General features: G+C 37.1%; 1 protein-coding gene across 2 annotated transcripts; it reads right to left on the bottom strand.

The window, feature by feature from the left end:
* Positions 1 to 1,562: 1,562 nt before the first annotated feature.
* On the bottom strand, positions 1,563 to 5,740 carry LOC18439182 (uncharacterized). 2 transcript variants are annotated; one of them, XM_088859892.1, is made up of 2 exons: positions 2,240 to 5,740; positions 1,563 to 1,882 (listed from the first exon to the last, which is right to left on the bottom strand). In XM_088859892.1, exon 1 carries the CDS (start codon positions 5,355 to 5,357, stop codon positions 2,250 to 2,252), a length of 3,108 nt encoding a protein of 1,035 aa, XP_088716018.1. In that variant the 5' UTR covers positions 5,358 to 5,740; the 3' UTR covers positions 1,563 to 1,882; positions 2,240 to 2,249. The 2 variants fall into 2 exon arrangements, with proteins under 2 accessions (XP_088716018.1, XP_011625228.1); XM_011626926.3 differs by having other exon boundaries at positions 1,563 to 1,876.
* Between the last annotated feature and the right edge of the window lie 9,397 nt (positions 5,741 to 15,137).

Raw genomic sequence — 15,137 nt, 5'->3', positions numbered from 1 at the left:
GAGCATAAGCATAAGCATAAGCCAAACAAATAACATCATTTGTAATGGAATACGTTAATTGTCCAATGCCCCAGTGGTCCAGACGAATTTGAGGTTATTGACAAATGAAGAAAACAAAAAACATAAAAGAACTAAGATGCTTCACTGGATATGCTTTCGATATGTTTTCTAGCAGTTTTATGGATTTCAAAGTATCTATTGAAATGCAAACATTTGAATTTCCTGGTCAAAAAGCAGTGATTATAAACACCTCATCCTCATTTCTGTCTTGAAATGTAGTTTATTGATAAGCATTGGGAGAACAACTACCTTATTCTGATGTCTTTTATCTTTATATTGGTGGCACCAGAGGCTTTGAGCTCATCCTGGGCATGTATTTTGAACATAAGTTGGATGACTATTGACTACAATCACTTGCAGGTTTGAATGTATCTCTTATTGAATATATTGTAAACCATATTATCTCAACAATTGTCACAGTGTGCTCCCCAAAATTTAGCGTTGATGTCGGTTTTATTATTTACTCTTCACCTTTACTCTTTCCCCTTCTGGATCCTTTTCTAATTTATTTTTCCTTTTATTTTTAATTAATTAAATAGTTTCTATTCCATTTTCTTATCGACCTTGGCTGTTGCCCCTTTTTATTATGATGAACAATTTATTTTTATGGAGATGAGCACTCGGACATCTCTTAAGCTCTTCTTGGCTCTTTTTTTTTTAATTTTATTTTTGTAAATGTAAGCATCGGACCTAATTGAAATGGAACTGAAGATGTGTTGTGGCACCTTGCCACCATGACCACCTATGCCTTTTGCTCATATTGAGTCTTTCCGATTTGCAAATGAATTTGGACATCTATGAATTCTATGTAGAATGAATTGCTTGCCTTTGGGTCAACCTCCAGTTTTTCCTTGAATGACCCATATTTTCCGGCTCCTGGTGGGATATTTCCCCTTGAATATCAGAACGTTATGCTATTCTTTACAACTTAAAACAACATTTATATGGCAGTGTAGTTTGTAGGTACCTTGGGTTGGCTCTCTAACGCTTTAAGACGTGGTTGAATGATTTGATACGATAGTTGTACTTATTTAGGGTCTTATTGTCCAGTGATCTCTATGTTCCTTAAATATTTTACTCATTATTCTTGGAACAACTTTTGATCATAAAGCATGTTTCAAGTGGGTCTTTCGTGCAAAATAACTTCATAAAACTTCATGAAGATCAAAGAATAAACTTCCAAAGGATTACAAGAAAAAAGATGTACGAATAAATCCATGGCAATGACCAATCATACTTCAAGTTATATCTCTAGAGCTTTCAATAACCAGTGGCAAACTTTTGATCATAAAGCGTGTTTCAAGTGGGTCTTTCGTGCAAAATAACTTCATAAAACTTCATGAAGATCAAAGAATAAACTTCCAAAGGATTACAAGAAAAAAGATGTACGAATAAATCCATGGCAATGACCAATCATACTTCAAGTTATATCTCTAGAGCTTTCAATAACCAGTGGCATTTTTGCCTTGTAGGAATAGTAAATACAAGCCTGTTTTCAAATATTTTCTAAGCGCAGCAACAATAAGTACAATAATATCAGAAGTCAAAGTACAAGAACAACCATCCTATTAAGCTACAAAGTCCTGGTAATGCAGATGGTTGCTAAGTATTACATATATGAACTCACAATCTTTCTAATATTGTTCATCATGAAGCTAATTTCCATGAAGACAAGCAGTTCTATAAGACTACTACTGAACAAGCTTATGTAGAGCCTAATCTACTCTAAAATCCAGCTCCCTTATGTAAAATCATGGAGAACCATCATATTGTTCTGTGTACTGTGCTTCTGTAATCATGCTGTTGCTTAAACTGCCTGTAGCTTGACAATAAGACAAAGGTTTGTTCCATGAATATCATCACAGTCTTCATCTTGTTTTTATTATATATAATCACCAAAAGGGTAGTATGCTATAAGTCAAAATGTATTACGCCATGGTGCACCCAATGAAATGAAGGATGGTGATGGAGAGGGCAGAGATCATCCGTTAGTATCATGTCCTTTTATGGTGCATCCCACTCTTTCCATCATCATTCATTATTTTGTGGGGTGGTTATGGTGCCAAATGAACTATTGGTTCCATGTTCCATTGAAACCACAATTCACTAGACCATAGCATATATTCCCATCAGCAAAATGAGTTGGTTTTCCCAACAAGAGAAGTTATCACATGCGTACCTGATAGATATCAGCTGCATGCTTGCATGGCTGGTGCATGGGTGAAGTGTGGTGCACCATGGTGTATGCGTGGTTCACACTTTGGTTTTGGTGGCATAACTGTTTCAAAGGCCTCGATGAGTAGGGAAACCCTTCGGGGTCTGACAGGAGCCAGTCTTGTGACTGCCTGTCTTAGTGCGTAGTCCAACATCCACTCCTCAGCATCTTTTCTTTCATCCATTTCCTGATGCCTGAGATCTACTTTCTCAGCTTCTGGGTCGGGCTCAATTAGGAGGTCAGCTCGTCTTCTTGGGTTGAATTTTCTTTCTTCATCCCAAGTGTCCGTGTTGTCCTGCTTTTTTCCCAAGATATTGGTTTTTTCCTTCTGATGATTAAGTTCACCAGCAAAGATGCGTGTCTTAGTGGTTGTGGCATTTTCTTCATCTTCTGCTTCACGGTGTGCATTTGCTTCAAAGTAATCGGGCTGTGTTTCATCTTCTTCTCTTTGCTTCTTTGCATCTCTTTCAGGATTCTCTTGGGCAAAAGAAGGGGATTTGCTTCTCTCACTTTTTTTATATTCTTGTAATGAGCTGTACCCATCTTCAGGATTGGTTTCATCTGTTGATGAAGGACTTGGGTGGTTGTGAAACTCTTCATGAACCTCTACTGATTGTTCGGTAGGTGGGGCCCTACTGATATCTTCATTGTTCAAGTCTTGATTGGTTACTGATACATCTATTGACTCCACATCACAACGAACATCTTTGCTTTCATCTCCTGTTGCATTGTACTCATGAGACTCCATATCTAGGTGAGTACGGTCTGGGCCATATTCCTCTGCAAGTGCAACCAGAGATGCTTCACTCTCATACATGGGATTGGAATGTTCAATATGATCTTGTCTGGATTGGCCTGCACCCTTGTCTTCTGGGTTTCCTTGAAGAGAATAACACGGAGGGTGTCCGAACAAGTCATTATCAATTTGCAATTGTTTGCCAGTTGTTATCTCTTCTTCTTCCATATCAAGACATATATCTTCCGTGCTGAAACTTTCAATAACTCCAACCTCACATATTTCTAGTTTGCCACCATTGGCACCTATGGGTTCTTCATCAACCTTGATCTTTCCATGGCCTCTTTCCAAATCTTCAGGTGTCAGCGCTTCTTCTTCATTCATATCTGGACTTATCTCTTCAATGCTGTAACCTTCTGTATCTCCATCCTTATCCATCTCTAACTCATCACCATTGACACCCTTGGGTTCTTCATCCACTTCAATCTTTTCATGACTTTGCAGGTCTTCAAATTCAGCTGGTTGAACCTGAATTCGCTCTTCTGAACCATCCAATGCATCTTTACAATAGTGGCTGCTTGGTAAATCAATTATCTGAGTCGGTCCTGCTATTTTGTAGGCTTTTGGATCATCAGTGCATTTATCGTGCAGGGTTTCGGTGTCAATGAAAGATGGAACAGAGATTTCTGCTGGATCAGTGGGTTCAGAGATGGGATCATCTGATAAATCATAATCTCGGTCTGTTAGACAGTGGACTTCGGTTTGTAGTGGTGCAGCACTGCTGGATTTGGCAAGGTCATCTGGTTCAATTATGGGTTCATCTGAAAATGTGGGCTCTTTTTTCTCTGGTAACAAAGAGAACATCGCTGTATCAGCTCCATTGTGACTGTAAGTTAAGCTATCAGTTCCATGATCAAGTTCTTCATTGCTTTGCTTCTCCCAATCCATGGTAGACACTTGAGACACAAATTCCTCCAGCAGGTAATCATACATGTTCTCGGCATACCCCTCAGGGATGGATTCATCATTTGTCTCTGAAACTTGTTCACTATATTCCCCTGGATCAATTTCTTCCCAACCTTTGGAACTTATCTCTGCCCAATCGAGTGGATAATTGGGCATTCCATCAAAATCATGATCCTTTTCTTCGTCATTGTTCTTGATGTATTCTGTGACAGGTATTGAATCATCTTCAATAAAATAAAGATCACCATTTTGATGTAGACTGTCATCCAAGCTCGTCTCAGAATAAAGTTCCTCAATTTGGATTTCTTCCAAGCCTTTCTCAGAGTAAGACTCCTCAATTTGGGTTTCATTCTCTCTTTTGGTTTCTGTTTCCAAGCTTGTGTTGGGTCTGCCTAACTCATTTTCAGTAACAAGGGCTGATTCTTTACTGAAATTGTGACTTTCTTCATTTGTGGTGCTACCATAATTACTGTTGTGGCCTGGTACCGGACTCTCATAGATTTCGACAAAGAAATCATTTACATCTTCCACTGGTCCTTTCAGGAGTTCCTCTAAACCTTGTGGAGGCTCAATAGAGCCAGTCTCATCAAGAAGACCTTCATTAAGGAACCTCTGGCCTGTATCGACTCCTTTCTTACCCTTCTGTCCAAAGTACTTTGGCCTATTTGAAGATGATGGCCTCTTTGATTTTAAGCTCTTTTGTGTCCTAAGCAAACGCCTCCTAGCCGATAGAAACTGCTTTAATGGAGGCAGAGGGTCATGGTGGTGACCATTTAGAGAGCAGTAAGTATAGGGGCAGACCTTAAAAACTGAGGTCCCTTCCGATTCGGTGCCCCCGGGATGAAGAGCGACATAGGTTGGGAACTTGGAATCCTTCAAAGTTGAAGAGCAGGTAGACCTATTGATATTTGGCTTAGGGTAAAGCGGAACACCAGATGTCTTCATGGAAGGCCTCATGGGTTTCAAACTTGAGGTTCTCTTCAATGGTCTAGTGGGTTTCAATTTTGAGCTTGAAGGATCTGACCCATGCTTGCTAATTTTCTTAGGAGAGTTATTTGAAGAAATTGGTTTCGTCTGATTATGGTTTTTTTCTGGAGTTTGGGATTGTTGCCATACCTGTGAATTTTCTCTCCTCGCATCAGAGCTGGTTGTCGGCTTCATGTAATTGGGTGACCCATCAGGTCTGCTCTTTGGACTGGGTTTAAAGCTCTGCAAGACCTCGTAGACTTTCAGAGACCTCGTCTTCCTCTTCTTCTTCATAAGATCGTTTCCTCCTCTCATTATTGGTGATGGCCTGGTTATGTTGAGTTCCTTGTCTGTTTTAACAGAGATCTTCACAGTTTGGATGCTTGGGTGGCCTGCCTTTCTGTGCTGAACCATCTTAAAAGGAATCTCAGAATAAACTGTGGAGAGAGCGAGAGACGCAACGCGGTTAGAGGGCAGTGGGATTCCTTTCTGATGGTCAAGAGTTTCAGAGAGAGAGAGAGAGAGACAGAGAGAGAAAAGCAACGTGGTAAGAGGGCGGTGGGATTCCTTTCTGATGGTCAAGAGTTTCAGCTCAGTAAGGAAATGAGTTTTGCCTTGTTAGAGATGGAGAGAGAAAGAAACGAATTACAGATGGATGGACAAAGAAGATGAGTTGAGAGAGAGCAGGAGGCAACAACCAGAGATTCCTGAGTCTGGAATTTGGTGAAAGTAGGTTTGAAAAAAAAAATAATTGGCCACCCTCTTTAGCTGTTGAATTGGACTGCACCAATTTGAATATGGTTTTAAGTTTTTAACTAAGGATATGACAGGGTGATGTTGAAGTCCACTTTGTGGAGGGAACTGGGAATTTTTCTTTATTGTCTTAAAAATTATGATGAGATGGTAATTTTACATGTGGCTTTCTCTGATCAGGTGAGAAAGGGCATGCTAGATATAGTTCTCCTGTCCTTTTTAAGGACTTCACTTTAGAGAACTTCCAAATGCAAGGCGCTTTTTACTTTCTCTTGGATAAATGACTGAAATGCCCTTGATTTCATTGGGGACATGATAAGACGAGAATTGTTTTCTTCCTTAGAGATGAGCTGGAGAATCAAACATGATTTGCTTGAAAATGCCGGGTGATCGAAGTCTTGCTTGAACTTTTTCCTGATTTTTGAATGCCTAGCAGTTGGGCTGCTAATGGGCTTGGAACTGCCTGCATGCTTTCAGGTTGGGTTAGGGCCGCATGTTAATGCTCGCGAGCTGGGCCCGGGATGGGTCTAGTAGGGATGATATGTTTTGGGGCCGAGCTCAAGCTAATGCTAGCCGGGCCAGCTTTTTTCCATTTTGAGTGGGGCATGGGTCTTGTTATCATGAATTAGGGTGGGACCCAGCCCAAGACAGAAACTAAATCTTTGGGCCTAGGCCTATGCTACACTACTTTGGACCGGGCTTGGGTCGGCCTATCCTATACCATTTGGGCCGGGAGCCGAACCCAATCTTTAACAGCTAAATTCATCAATAATGTTAGTGAGTTGGGGAGATAGGCATATACATGCAATTATTCTTCCCTCATTTACTACACCTTCCCCTCAAGAAAAGGAGAGAAAAAGGAACAAAGACACTTGTTTGTGAAGTGAGCCATAATGTCGTAAGTTTTCAGTGACAAATGAGTTTATAATGAGCCGGTAATTAGAGCTCATTATTATGCATGTGTCTGAGGATTAAGGGGTGATTTTCTTTTTCCTTTTTACTGAATTGTGTGAAAGTTCATTGAAGGGAAAAGATTCTTCCATTGAAAACTCTAAACCACAGCACAATGTACTTCCACTATGCAAGGATTATTTGGTAAATTTTTTTCGAGCCAGGTAAAGATACCAAATAGAAAACTTGGTAACTTTTGAAATTATAAATTTTGCCTCACATATGGGCACCCTTTTAGATAGATGGCTTGGACTTTACAATTATTATGATTCTCTTATTCATTTTTGTTGTCATGCGTAGGGTTCCAACTCACATATTCGTGTTCATGATTAAGAGCTCTGAGTTATTTGCAAGATGACTGAGTCTCATTTTAGCCTTAGGTTCATAATTGCAAGAGACCATTTATTTTGGTACAAGATGGTCACAAGTAATCTTGACCATTAGATGGTTGTATTTATTCCGGCAACCAAGCGCAAAGTTCAGAACATATTTTCTCAAACTTTGTGATACATCTGAGTTATCAGATTTTACATCAGCGGGTTATAAGTAACTGTGACCTCCTCGTACTAAAAATAAATGGGCTTATTGTATATAATCCCTTAGATGTAAGTGGTGAGAGAAGTATATAAAGGAAGCCTGTAGTTCTATTAGCATATGTATATCTATATTGATATACATCATTATGAATTCATATCAATACAAATATGTATTTGTATGGGTATATATATCTTTTAATTAGGTGTCTCTTGATTACGATAAGATTCGTTAATAATTATCCATAACCGTTGGTATTTATTTTTAGTATTTATCTTTAATTGTTATTAACCATATATTTATACGGAGTCTTGTATATTCTTTATTAATAAAATAAAAAGAGAGTTCTCTGCAGTATCTTGAGTTTCTAACATTCATGGCATTGGAGTATTTTGTAGGCGATCTCGTGATGGTAATTTTGAACTTGAGATGTAGGATTACAATCGTCAACACCTTATTTATTAACTAATCCCCAGCCCCAGCCCAAAGATTTTTCTTAAAAAAATATATAGATATATATTTTTTCTACTTAAGTTGTTTAGCGGTAGGAATCGAACTTGAGATAAAGCCAAATTAAAAGTAGTATAATAAATTTGTTTTAAAAAGGGGTTATTGAGGTAATTTTTGTCCTCATCCTTGATGCAAAGAAAGCCATGTGGGCCCATGAGCTAACCGGCGACCGACCAGTTTGAGTGGAAAACGATTGGTATCACTTTCTATTTATTTGTATATATATGTAGAGTGTATGGATGGGGAGAGAAAATGCATCGTCGGCGCATGCCCACTCCCTTTGGCCCCTCTTTGCCTTTTTATTGATTTTTTTAATTTCTTCCTTCTACTTTTGCTTTTAGTTTCCCTCTTTATACGCTTTCTAAGAAAGATTTCGTTCAAAGTATTCTTTTATCCTCATATTTTTGTTTGGGAAATTATCAATGATATCTTTTTATTTCTAAAAAATTTAAAAAATACTAAAAAAATTTAAAAACTACATCCATACCTAATAAATATTTTTAACCTAAAATGCCCTTCAAGGTCAAAGGCCCCCGATGCAAGTTTCTTTGGGCTCATGGGCCTATTTGGGCCGTGATGGTAAAGCCATGATGCACTATCACAACCCTAATAGGCTGTGAAGCCCGGGGCATCTCACAAGGTAGCTTGGATGCTTTGGATGCACCCAAGCCATCCAAAGGGAGGGGGTGTTGGGCATCATGGCTTTATTAGTGCATCATGGTTCTATTAAGATTGTGATATACAAGAAAAAAGCATTTTGGACCAAAAAAAAGAATTGTTGGGTATGAATGTAGTTTTTAATTTTTTTTTTAATTTTTAAAAATTATAAGGATACTTTTGACAATCTCCTGCTGGGCTTCTTTATTTTTATATCCATATTTTCGAAATCTCATGCACCCTCCATGAAAGTCTATCTTCTCCCTCCATGAAAATCTATCTTCTTTATCGATTGAAGACTCAAAACCTATCTTCAATACCTGTAAATTCATTTCTACACCAAAAGCTTGATTTGGAGCTTCTAAAATTGTGCAAGTTTGATCAATCTATTGACATGGGCCATTCGTATGAGATTTTGAGATAACACTTAAGATGGAGCAGTTTTCGAGTTCTAAATACAACTGTTATTTTGTTTCGTTTTTTTGGAGGTCAAGAGGAAGGATCTACAGATTTTTGAGTCCTCAAATCTATTTTTATGGATATTCAAGGGGGCCGCATGGTGATTTTGTGTGGCGAGGGCCACGCTAAAACAGGAATATCTACAGAATACATGATTGACCGTTATAAACATTTGGAATGGACGATGTTCATTTTAGCAAGGGAAAATTACTTATTTTACTGTAATTATAATAGTAGGCCAAAAAATATTCGGTATTTATGGGGAAGGACTAACCCCCTCGTATTTTTTTATTTTTTCCTACTTTGCCCCCGGTTATTAATTCCCATTTCTGTTATCTTTTGATAATCATAAGGCCATCCAATGACAAAAAAATGGAACGAGACGATTTCTACCGCAGTCGAGTGTTTGAAATATTATTAGACCACTTATATTAGGGCGTGTTTTTTTTTTCCTCTCTCTTCAGTCCTCTTTCTTTTGTGCATCGGTGCTTAAGCCCTAACACAAGCAGTCCGACGTTTCAAACATCAGACCATTGTCTGTTCACATATGTTTATAACAATATAGATGTTTGAAACATTAGACCACCCTACAAACATCGGATCATTGTGTTAGGTGACCGCTGTCTATTCACATTTGTTTATAACAATATGAGATTCGATGTTTGAAACATTGGACCACCCTACAAAGATCGGATGGTTGTGTTAGGTGTACCTTTAAAATTGCAATGCGGTCTAATGTTTCAAATATTGAACCGCCTTACAAATAGTTCCGTTCCAATTTTTTGAAAATAGATGGCCTTAAGAATATACAAAAAGAATAAAAATAAAAATTAACATGTGAAACATCGGACTGGGAGCAAAGTTGAAAAAATAAAAAAATATGAGGGGTTAGTCCTTTAATGTAAAGACTACATTTTTTTGAGCCTTTTTTGTTATAACAGTAAAATAAAACAGTACCGACCTAATTTTCCCTTTTAACAATGAGTCGTTTCTCCATAAATATCAGAACACTGTCTTGTTACGGACGTTTCTTATTTAACCAAGAAGCTAGATTGTCCTTGATTCTATTATGGATAAGTTGGGTTCAAAATACAAACCTAGGATGAGATTTTAGTTCAGAGTGAGTACCTTACAATTGTGGTTTGGGCTCCAACCCATCCTAGTCGACCTTATCAAATTTGAGCATGGGTTCAAAGCAATAAGAGACCAGACCATCTATTATTGCATGACCCAAGTGTTTGTTTTTTCCTTAACTTTTTGGCCTGTCCAGCCTTGGCACTAGCTAGGCCCTTGTCCCAATATGGCCGGTCCAAACCTGGCCCTGATCCTAGTAGGGTTGGGGCGGGGCTGGCCAAAAACAAATAGGTGAAAGTAAAGACAAAACAAAGAAAAAAAAGGGCCGAATTGGGCCAACACTAGCTATGGCCCGCCCTCAGACAATAGATTGTGGCCTAGGCCCCAATGTTTAAGGGCCAGCTCTATTTGCATGACCCAAGTACTTGATACGCTGAGCTTTCATATGGGCCTATTTTGTCACATGCTGCTCATCATAAACCATAGTTATTGGGAGCGAGAGCGGGAATAGCTCTTGTTCCGGGAGCGGGAGCATCCAAACGACGTCTGCCCAAAGCTCTGGAGCTCGAGGAGCGAGTTCCAAAAGTAGTAGAATGAGATCCCGCATGAATAGGCAGTGCGTTCTCAATATATTGAGATCGAGATCTCTATTTAATGGGAACGTTTTTCATGTCAAATGGGATCGTCTTCCCATATTCATTAGGATCGTACTCTCATCGACAACAGGATCGCGTCCCTATTTAAGAATAACTGTGTTACTATTTGGAAAGGATCGAGCTGCATTCAAGGAAGGATTTTGCTCTGTGCATGATTAGTCCACACTCCCATGGCAGAACTCCACTTTTATAAAAATTTTGGCTTAAAATATAATTATTTTATTTTAAAAATTAATTTTAATTGAGAAGTTTCTTTTAGGATGTTTCGAGAAAATAGAGATAGAGTTCCGAAAATGTAGGGGTCGCGTTCCTAAAACTCTGGGAGTGGGGATCTAATTTATTCAGGAACGAGATCCTAAAATTTAATGTATGCGTTGCGTGCAGTATCGAGAGCGAGCTCCATTGTGAACAGGATTGGGAATCCTAAAAATAAGAGCGAGCTCCCAAAAAGGAGGGAACAAGTTCTCATCGAAATCCTGGTTACGAAGCGCCAGAGCTGCATTCCGGAGCGGGGAGCGCCACTCTAGTTGGGCGCTTCCGGTAACTATGTCATAAACCACGTCAATCCTTTCTTTTCCTTTTCGACATCCGAATCAAAATTTCGAGAATTCACACCATACATGCGTGGTCAAAGGCATCCATGAGTTCTTGAATCATATACCCAGACCTCACCTTAGTCAACTGCTAAGGAAGATTAACCTTAACAAATCATTTATGCATCTAAGTTTTGAGGGGGGAGAGTGAATTCTAATGATGTTCAATGAATATAATGTGACCACCTTAATGTTAATGCTCAGATTGCAGCTAAGTTTTCCCAAATAATAACTATTTATTTTATTTTGTGAGAAATTGCTGCTTTAACTCCGAACTTAGTAAAATTGCTTTTAACTAAAATGAGTTTCCAGTTTCTTGCTAAATCTGTTTGCTAAATTTTTTGGACCAGTGCATTTTATACTAGAGAGAAATTATTATGTGGCTATGTCGTTTGGGATGGGCCGGGCCGGGGAATGTTTTCTTTTGTTTTTCTTTTTGGAAATTGCCAACACTGAATGACCAGAATTATTGAGGAGATAATATCTGGGACCAGATGGTCGATAATAGATTGCTCTTATTGCTTTCATGATCCAAGAAGAAACAAAGAGGAGCACATGCCATTCTTCATCTCCAGCTCTCCTTCTTTGGTTTCAATGAACCATCACCATCTTTACTTTTTTTTTTTTTTTTGAGGCTTCTCATCACCACTATCTATTCTTATTTGCTATTTCCTCTTTTCTTTTTGTTTTGCCCAATCCTCCTCATTTTCTTTTAGTCCACTAATTTAGGAGAGCCATTAACTTGATGTTAAGAAATTCTGTAGTATTAACTGATACAAGTTCCATTTGGACTATGGAGTTATAGCATATGAATTGGGACAAAATTTTGCAGCGAGGTTGAAGGTGACGAAGCCTCTTAATACCACATTTTATGAAGAGTGTAGATCACATATGCCATATGCGCTAGGCTGGGCAGCTGATGAGGAGGACTAATTTGGTCTAAAGATTATCATACCGAGCATTTACTCCCTTGCACAAAATCCAGTCCGGGGAAAAATTTTAGGTACCTATATGTGCTTTTAGTGAATAGCATCCTAATGTTTAAGGCTGTCCAGATTTTTGTTTCAAAAAAGCGGCCCACCTAACGCCTAGGCAGGCTTGGGGTTTTGGGTGCATCACCCAAGGCCTAGCGGTCTTTCTGGGCACTGGCTCTTTAGGCGCCTGAATCCTTATCCCTCTAAATAAGGGGAGAAAGGAAGGGTTTTAGGTTTTTATGTAGCCTAAATCCCCTTTTGCGAAATTTTAAAATGAGAAAAGCTTTAAAAAAAAGAAAATGAAAAAGGAAGCCGATGTGCCGTCAACTAGCGAGAGCTTAGAGCCCCCGGCCTTCCATGCTTTGATTCCTCCTCAGTTTCCAGTCATTTGCTGTGCAATTCCTTACTCAGCTCCCTCTGGTCTCTATTTGTTTTGTGTAGTATGACTTCTATGTTGGGATTGATTCTCTGGCAATCTAATCAGAACTTCAGAAAGTGGCAAGTTCAGCCAGTTATACCGCTTGCGCAGCCTCCAATGTGGCCTAATTTTTACATTTAAATAAGATCGATCCGGTATTTCAAAATTTTGAAAAATCAATCTAAACATCATCCATTTGACTTGGATTTGATTTTGTAGGTTTAAAAAGTTATATATATATATATATATATATATATATATATATATATATATGGAAACACTTCCAATCAGTGTTTTAAAAAATGCCGAGTCGAATCGGACTCGCCCGGTTCGACTCGGAAATCGTGAAAAGGGGACCGGATCGACTAAAAAATCGGAAATCGTCTGGTTTTAGAGAGAACCGGATGATTCTGTACAGTGAATCGCCGATTCACTGTACGGAATCGGCGAGTCCGAATAGTGAATCGGCGAGTCCGTACGGATTTTTTTTTTTTTGTAATCCATGATAGATTTTTTTGTAATACTTGATCGATTTTTTTGTAATCCATGATCGAATTGCTTTTGTTTTTTTGTAATCCATGATCGAATTTTTTGGTTTTTTGTAACCCATAATAGAATTTTTTGTAATCCATGATCGAAATGTTTGTTTTCTTTTCTTGTAATCCATGATCGATTTTTTTGTTTTTGTTTTTTTTTTTTTTTTTTTTTTTTTTTGTTGTAACCCATGATAGAATTTTTTGTAATCCATGATCGAATGTTTTGTAATACATGATCGAAATGTTTGTTTTTTTTTTGTAATCCATGATCAAAATGTTTGTTTTTTTTTTTGTAATCCATGATCGAAGTTTTTGTTTTTTGCTTTTTTTGTAACCCATGATAGAGTTTTTTGTAATCCATGATTGAATTTTTTGTAATCCATGATCGAACTGTTTTTTTCTTTTTTTGTAATCCACGATTGAATTTTTTGTTTTTTTTTGTTTGTTTTTTTTTGTAATCCATGATCGAATTTTATGTAATCCATGATCGAATTTTATGTAATCCATGATCGAATTTTATGTAATCCATGATTGAATTTTTTGAAAATTTGTGATTTTTTTTTTTTAATCCATGATCGAATTTTTTTTTGAAATCCATGATAGAATTTTTTGAAAATTTGTGATTTTTTTTTTAATCCATGATCGATTTTTTTGAAAATTTGTTTTTTTTTTTTTTTAATCCATATTATTCAAAGAGAAAATGAGAGAGATGATGATTCTGGGGCCACCCTATCCCAGCCATATTATTCACATATCGAGTCCCAACAGCAACAGTGTAAGGATGAGCACGAAATAAATTAAATGCTGAATGGCGGTTCATGCAGGGAAAGAACATATCAATATTCGCATATTCATTCAAAAACATGAAAATTCTTAATGGAGTACCCTCATTTTTTATTGAATTCCTAAAAAACAATATTTATAATGAATTTTAATAATTTTTTCGAATTTTTTTTAAGCTTTATTCTGATCGATTCACCCGATTCTCGATCCGGATCGCCGATTAGCCGATCCGAATCGGTTTTTGGGAAGCTCGATCCGGGTCACCGATCCGTTTTTTAAACCATTGCTTTCAATCAACCCATGGGCTTATGGAACAGTATAAGTTTACTGGCCCAGATTAAATCTTGACCGATCCAATAATCACAAATGTATTTCGTAATTGAATTTTAAATTTTTTTTTCTACAAATCCAAATTACTTGAAATTTGGAGCATCTATTCTTTAAAAATAATCGAATCTAATAAAAATATCAAAAAAATAATTTGCATAAATTAAATTGACTAAAATACCCTTGAAACGTTACGGGAGTATTTTGATCAATTTATTTGATGTGAATTATTTTTTAAAATATTTTTATTAGCTGCGCCTTGATGAGAAGAGTTTATGCTCCAAAGTTCATGCTATTTGGATTTATATAATAAATATTAAAATTATATTAGCAATATGCAGTCCTAACCGTCAAATCCGCCCAGATTGAATCTGGGCTGTTGGGCTTACACTGCTCCATGAGCTCACCTTAGCATCTTATATATATATATATATATGAAAAAATTTATATAAGGTTTCAAATTTTTCATATGTTTATAGATATACTAGATTTTAACCAATTTGGACTTTAAAATTTTATAATTAGATATGAAAATAGATTTTGAGATAATATTAATAATTTCTTTCACAAAAATTACATGTTATGACAAAATTTGGAGGTCTGTCTTAATTGGATTGTTTAAGGTTGCAACCTTATAGAAACCAAACACATACATTTCTATAAGGTTGCAACCTTAAACAATCCAATTAAGACGCACCTCCAAATTTTATCATAAAATGTAATTTTCGTGAAAAAATTATTAATGTTATATCAAAATCTATGTTCATATCTAATTATAAAATTTTAAAGTCCAAAAATGGTTAAAATCAAATATATCTATAAACATATAAAAAATTTGAAAATGGATGGTATAGATAATGTATTGCAATATGCACTATTTTTCGGACTCAAAATCTTTTCTTTTTTTCATATTCATATATTGCAATGTCGAGATGATCAATTAGAGGGTTTTTCAACATAAAAATTACC

The sequence above is a fragment of the Amborella trichopoda genome, chromosome 2 (assembly GCF_054954075.1).
Source record: "Amborella trichopoda isolate Santa Cruz 75 chromosome 2, AtrichopodaSantaCruz75HAP2 v2.0, whole genome shotgun sequence".
Taxonomy (NCBI): domain Eukaryota; kingdom Viridiplantae; phylum Streptophyta; class Magnoliopsida; order Amborellales; family Amborellaceae; genus Amborella; species Amborella trichopoda.
The sequence above is the reverse complement of the archived record's forward strand: the minus strand, read 5'-3'. Positions and strand labels throughout refer to the sequence as shown.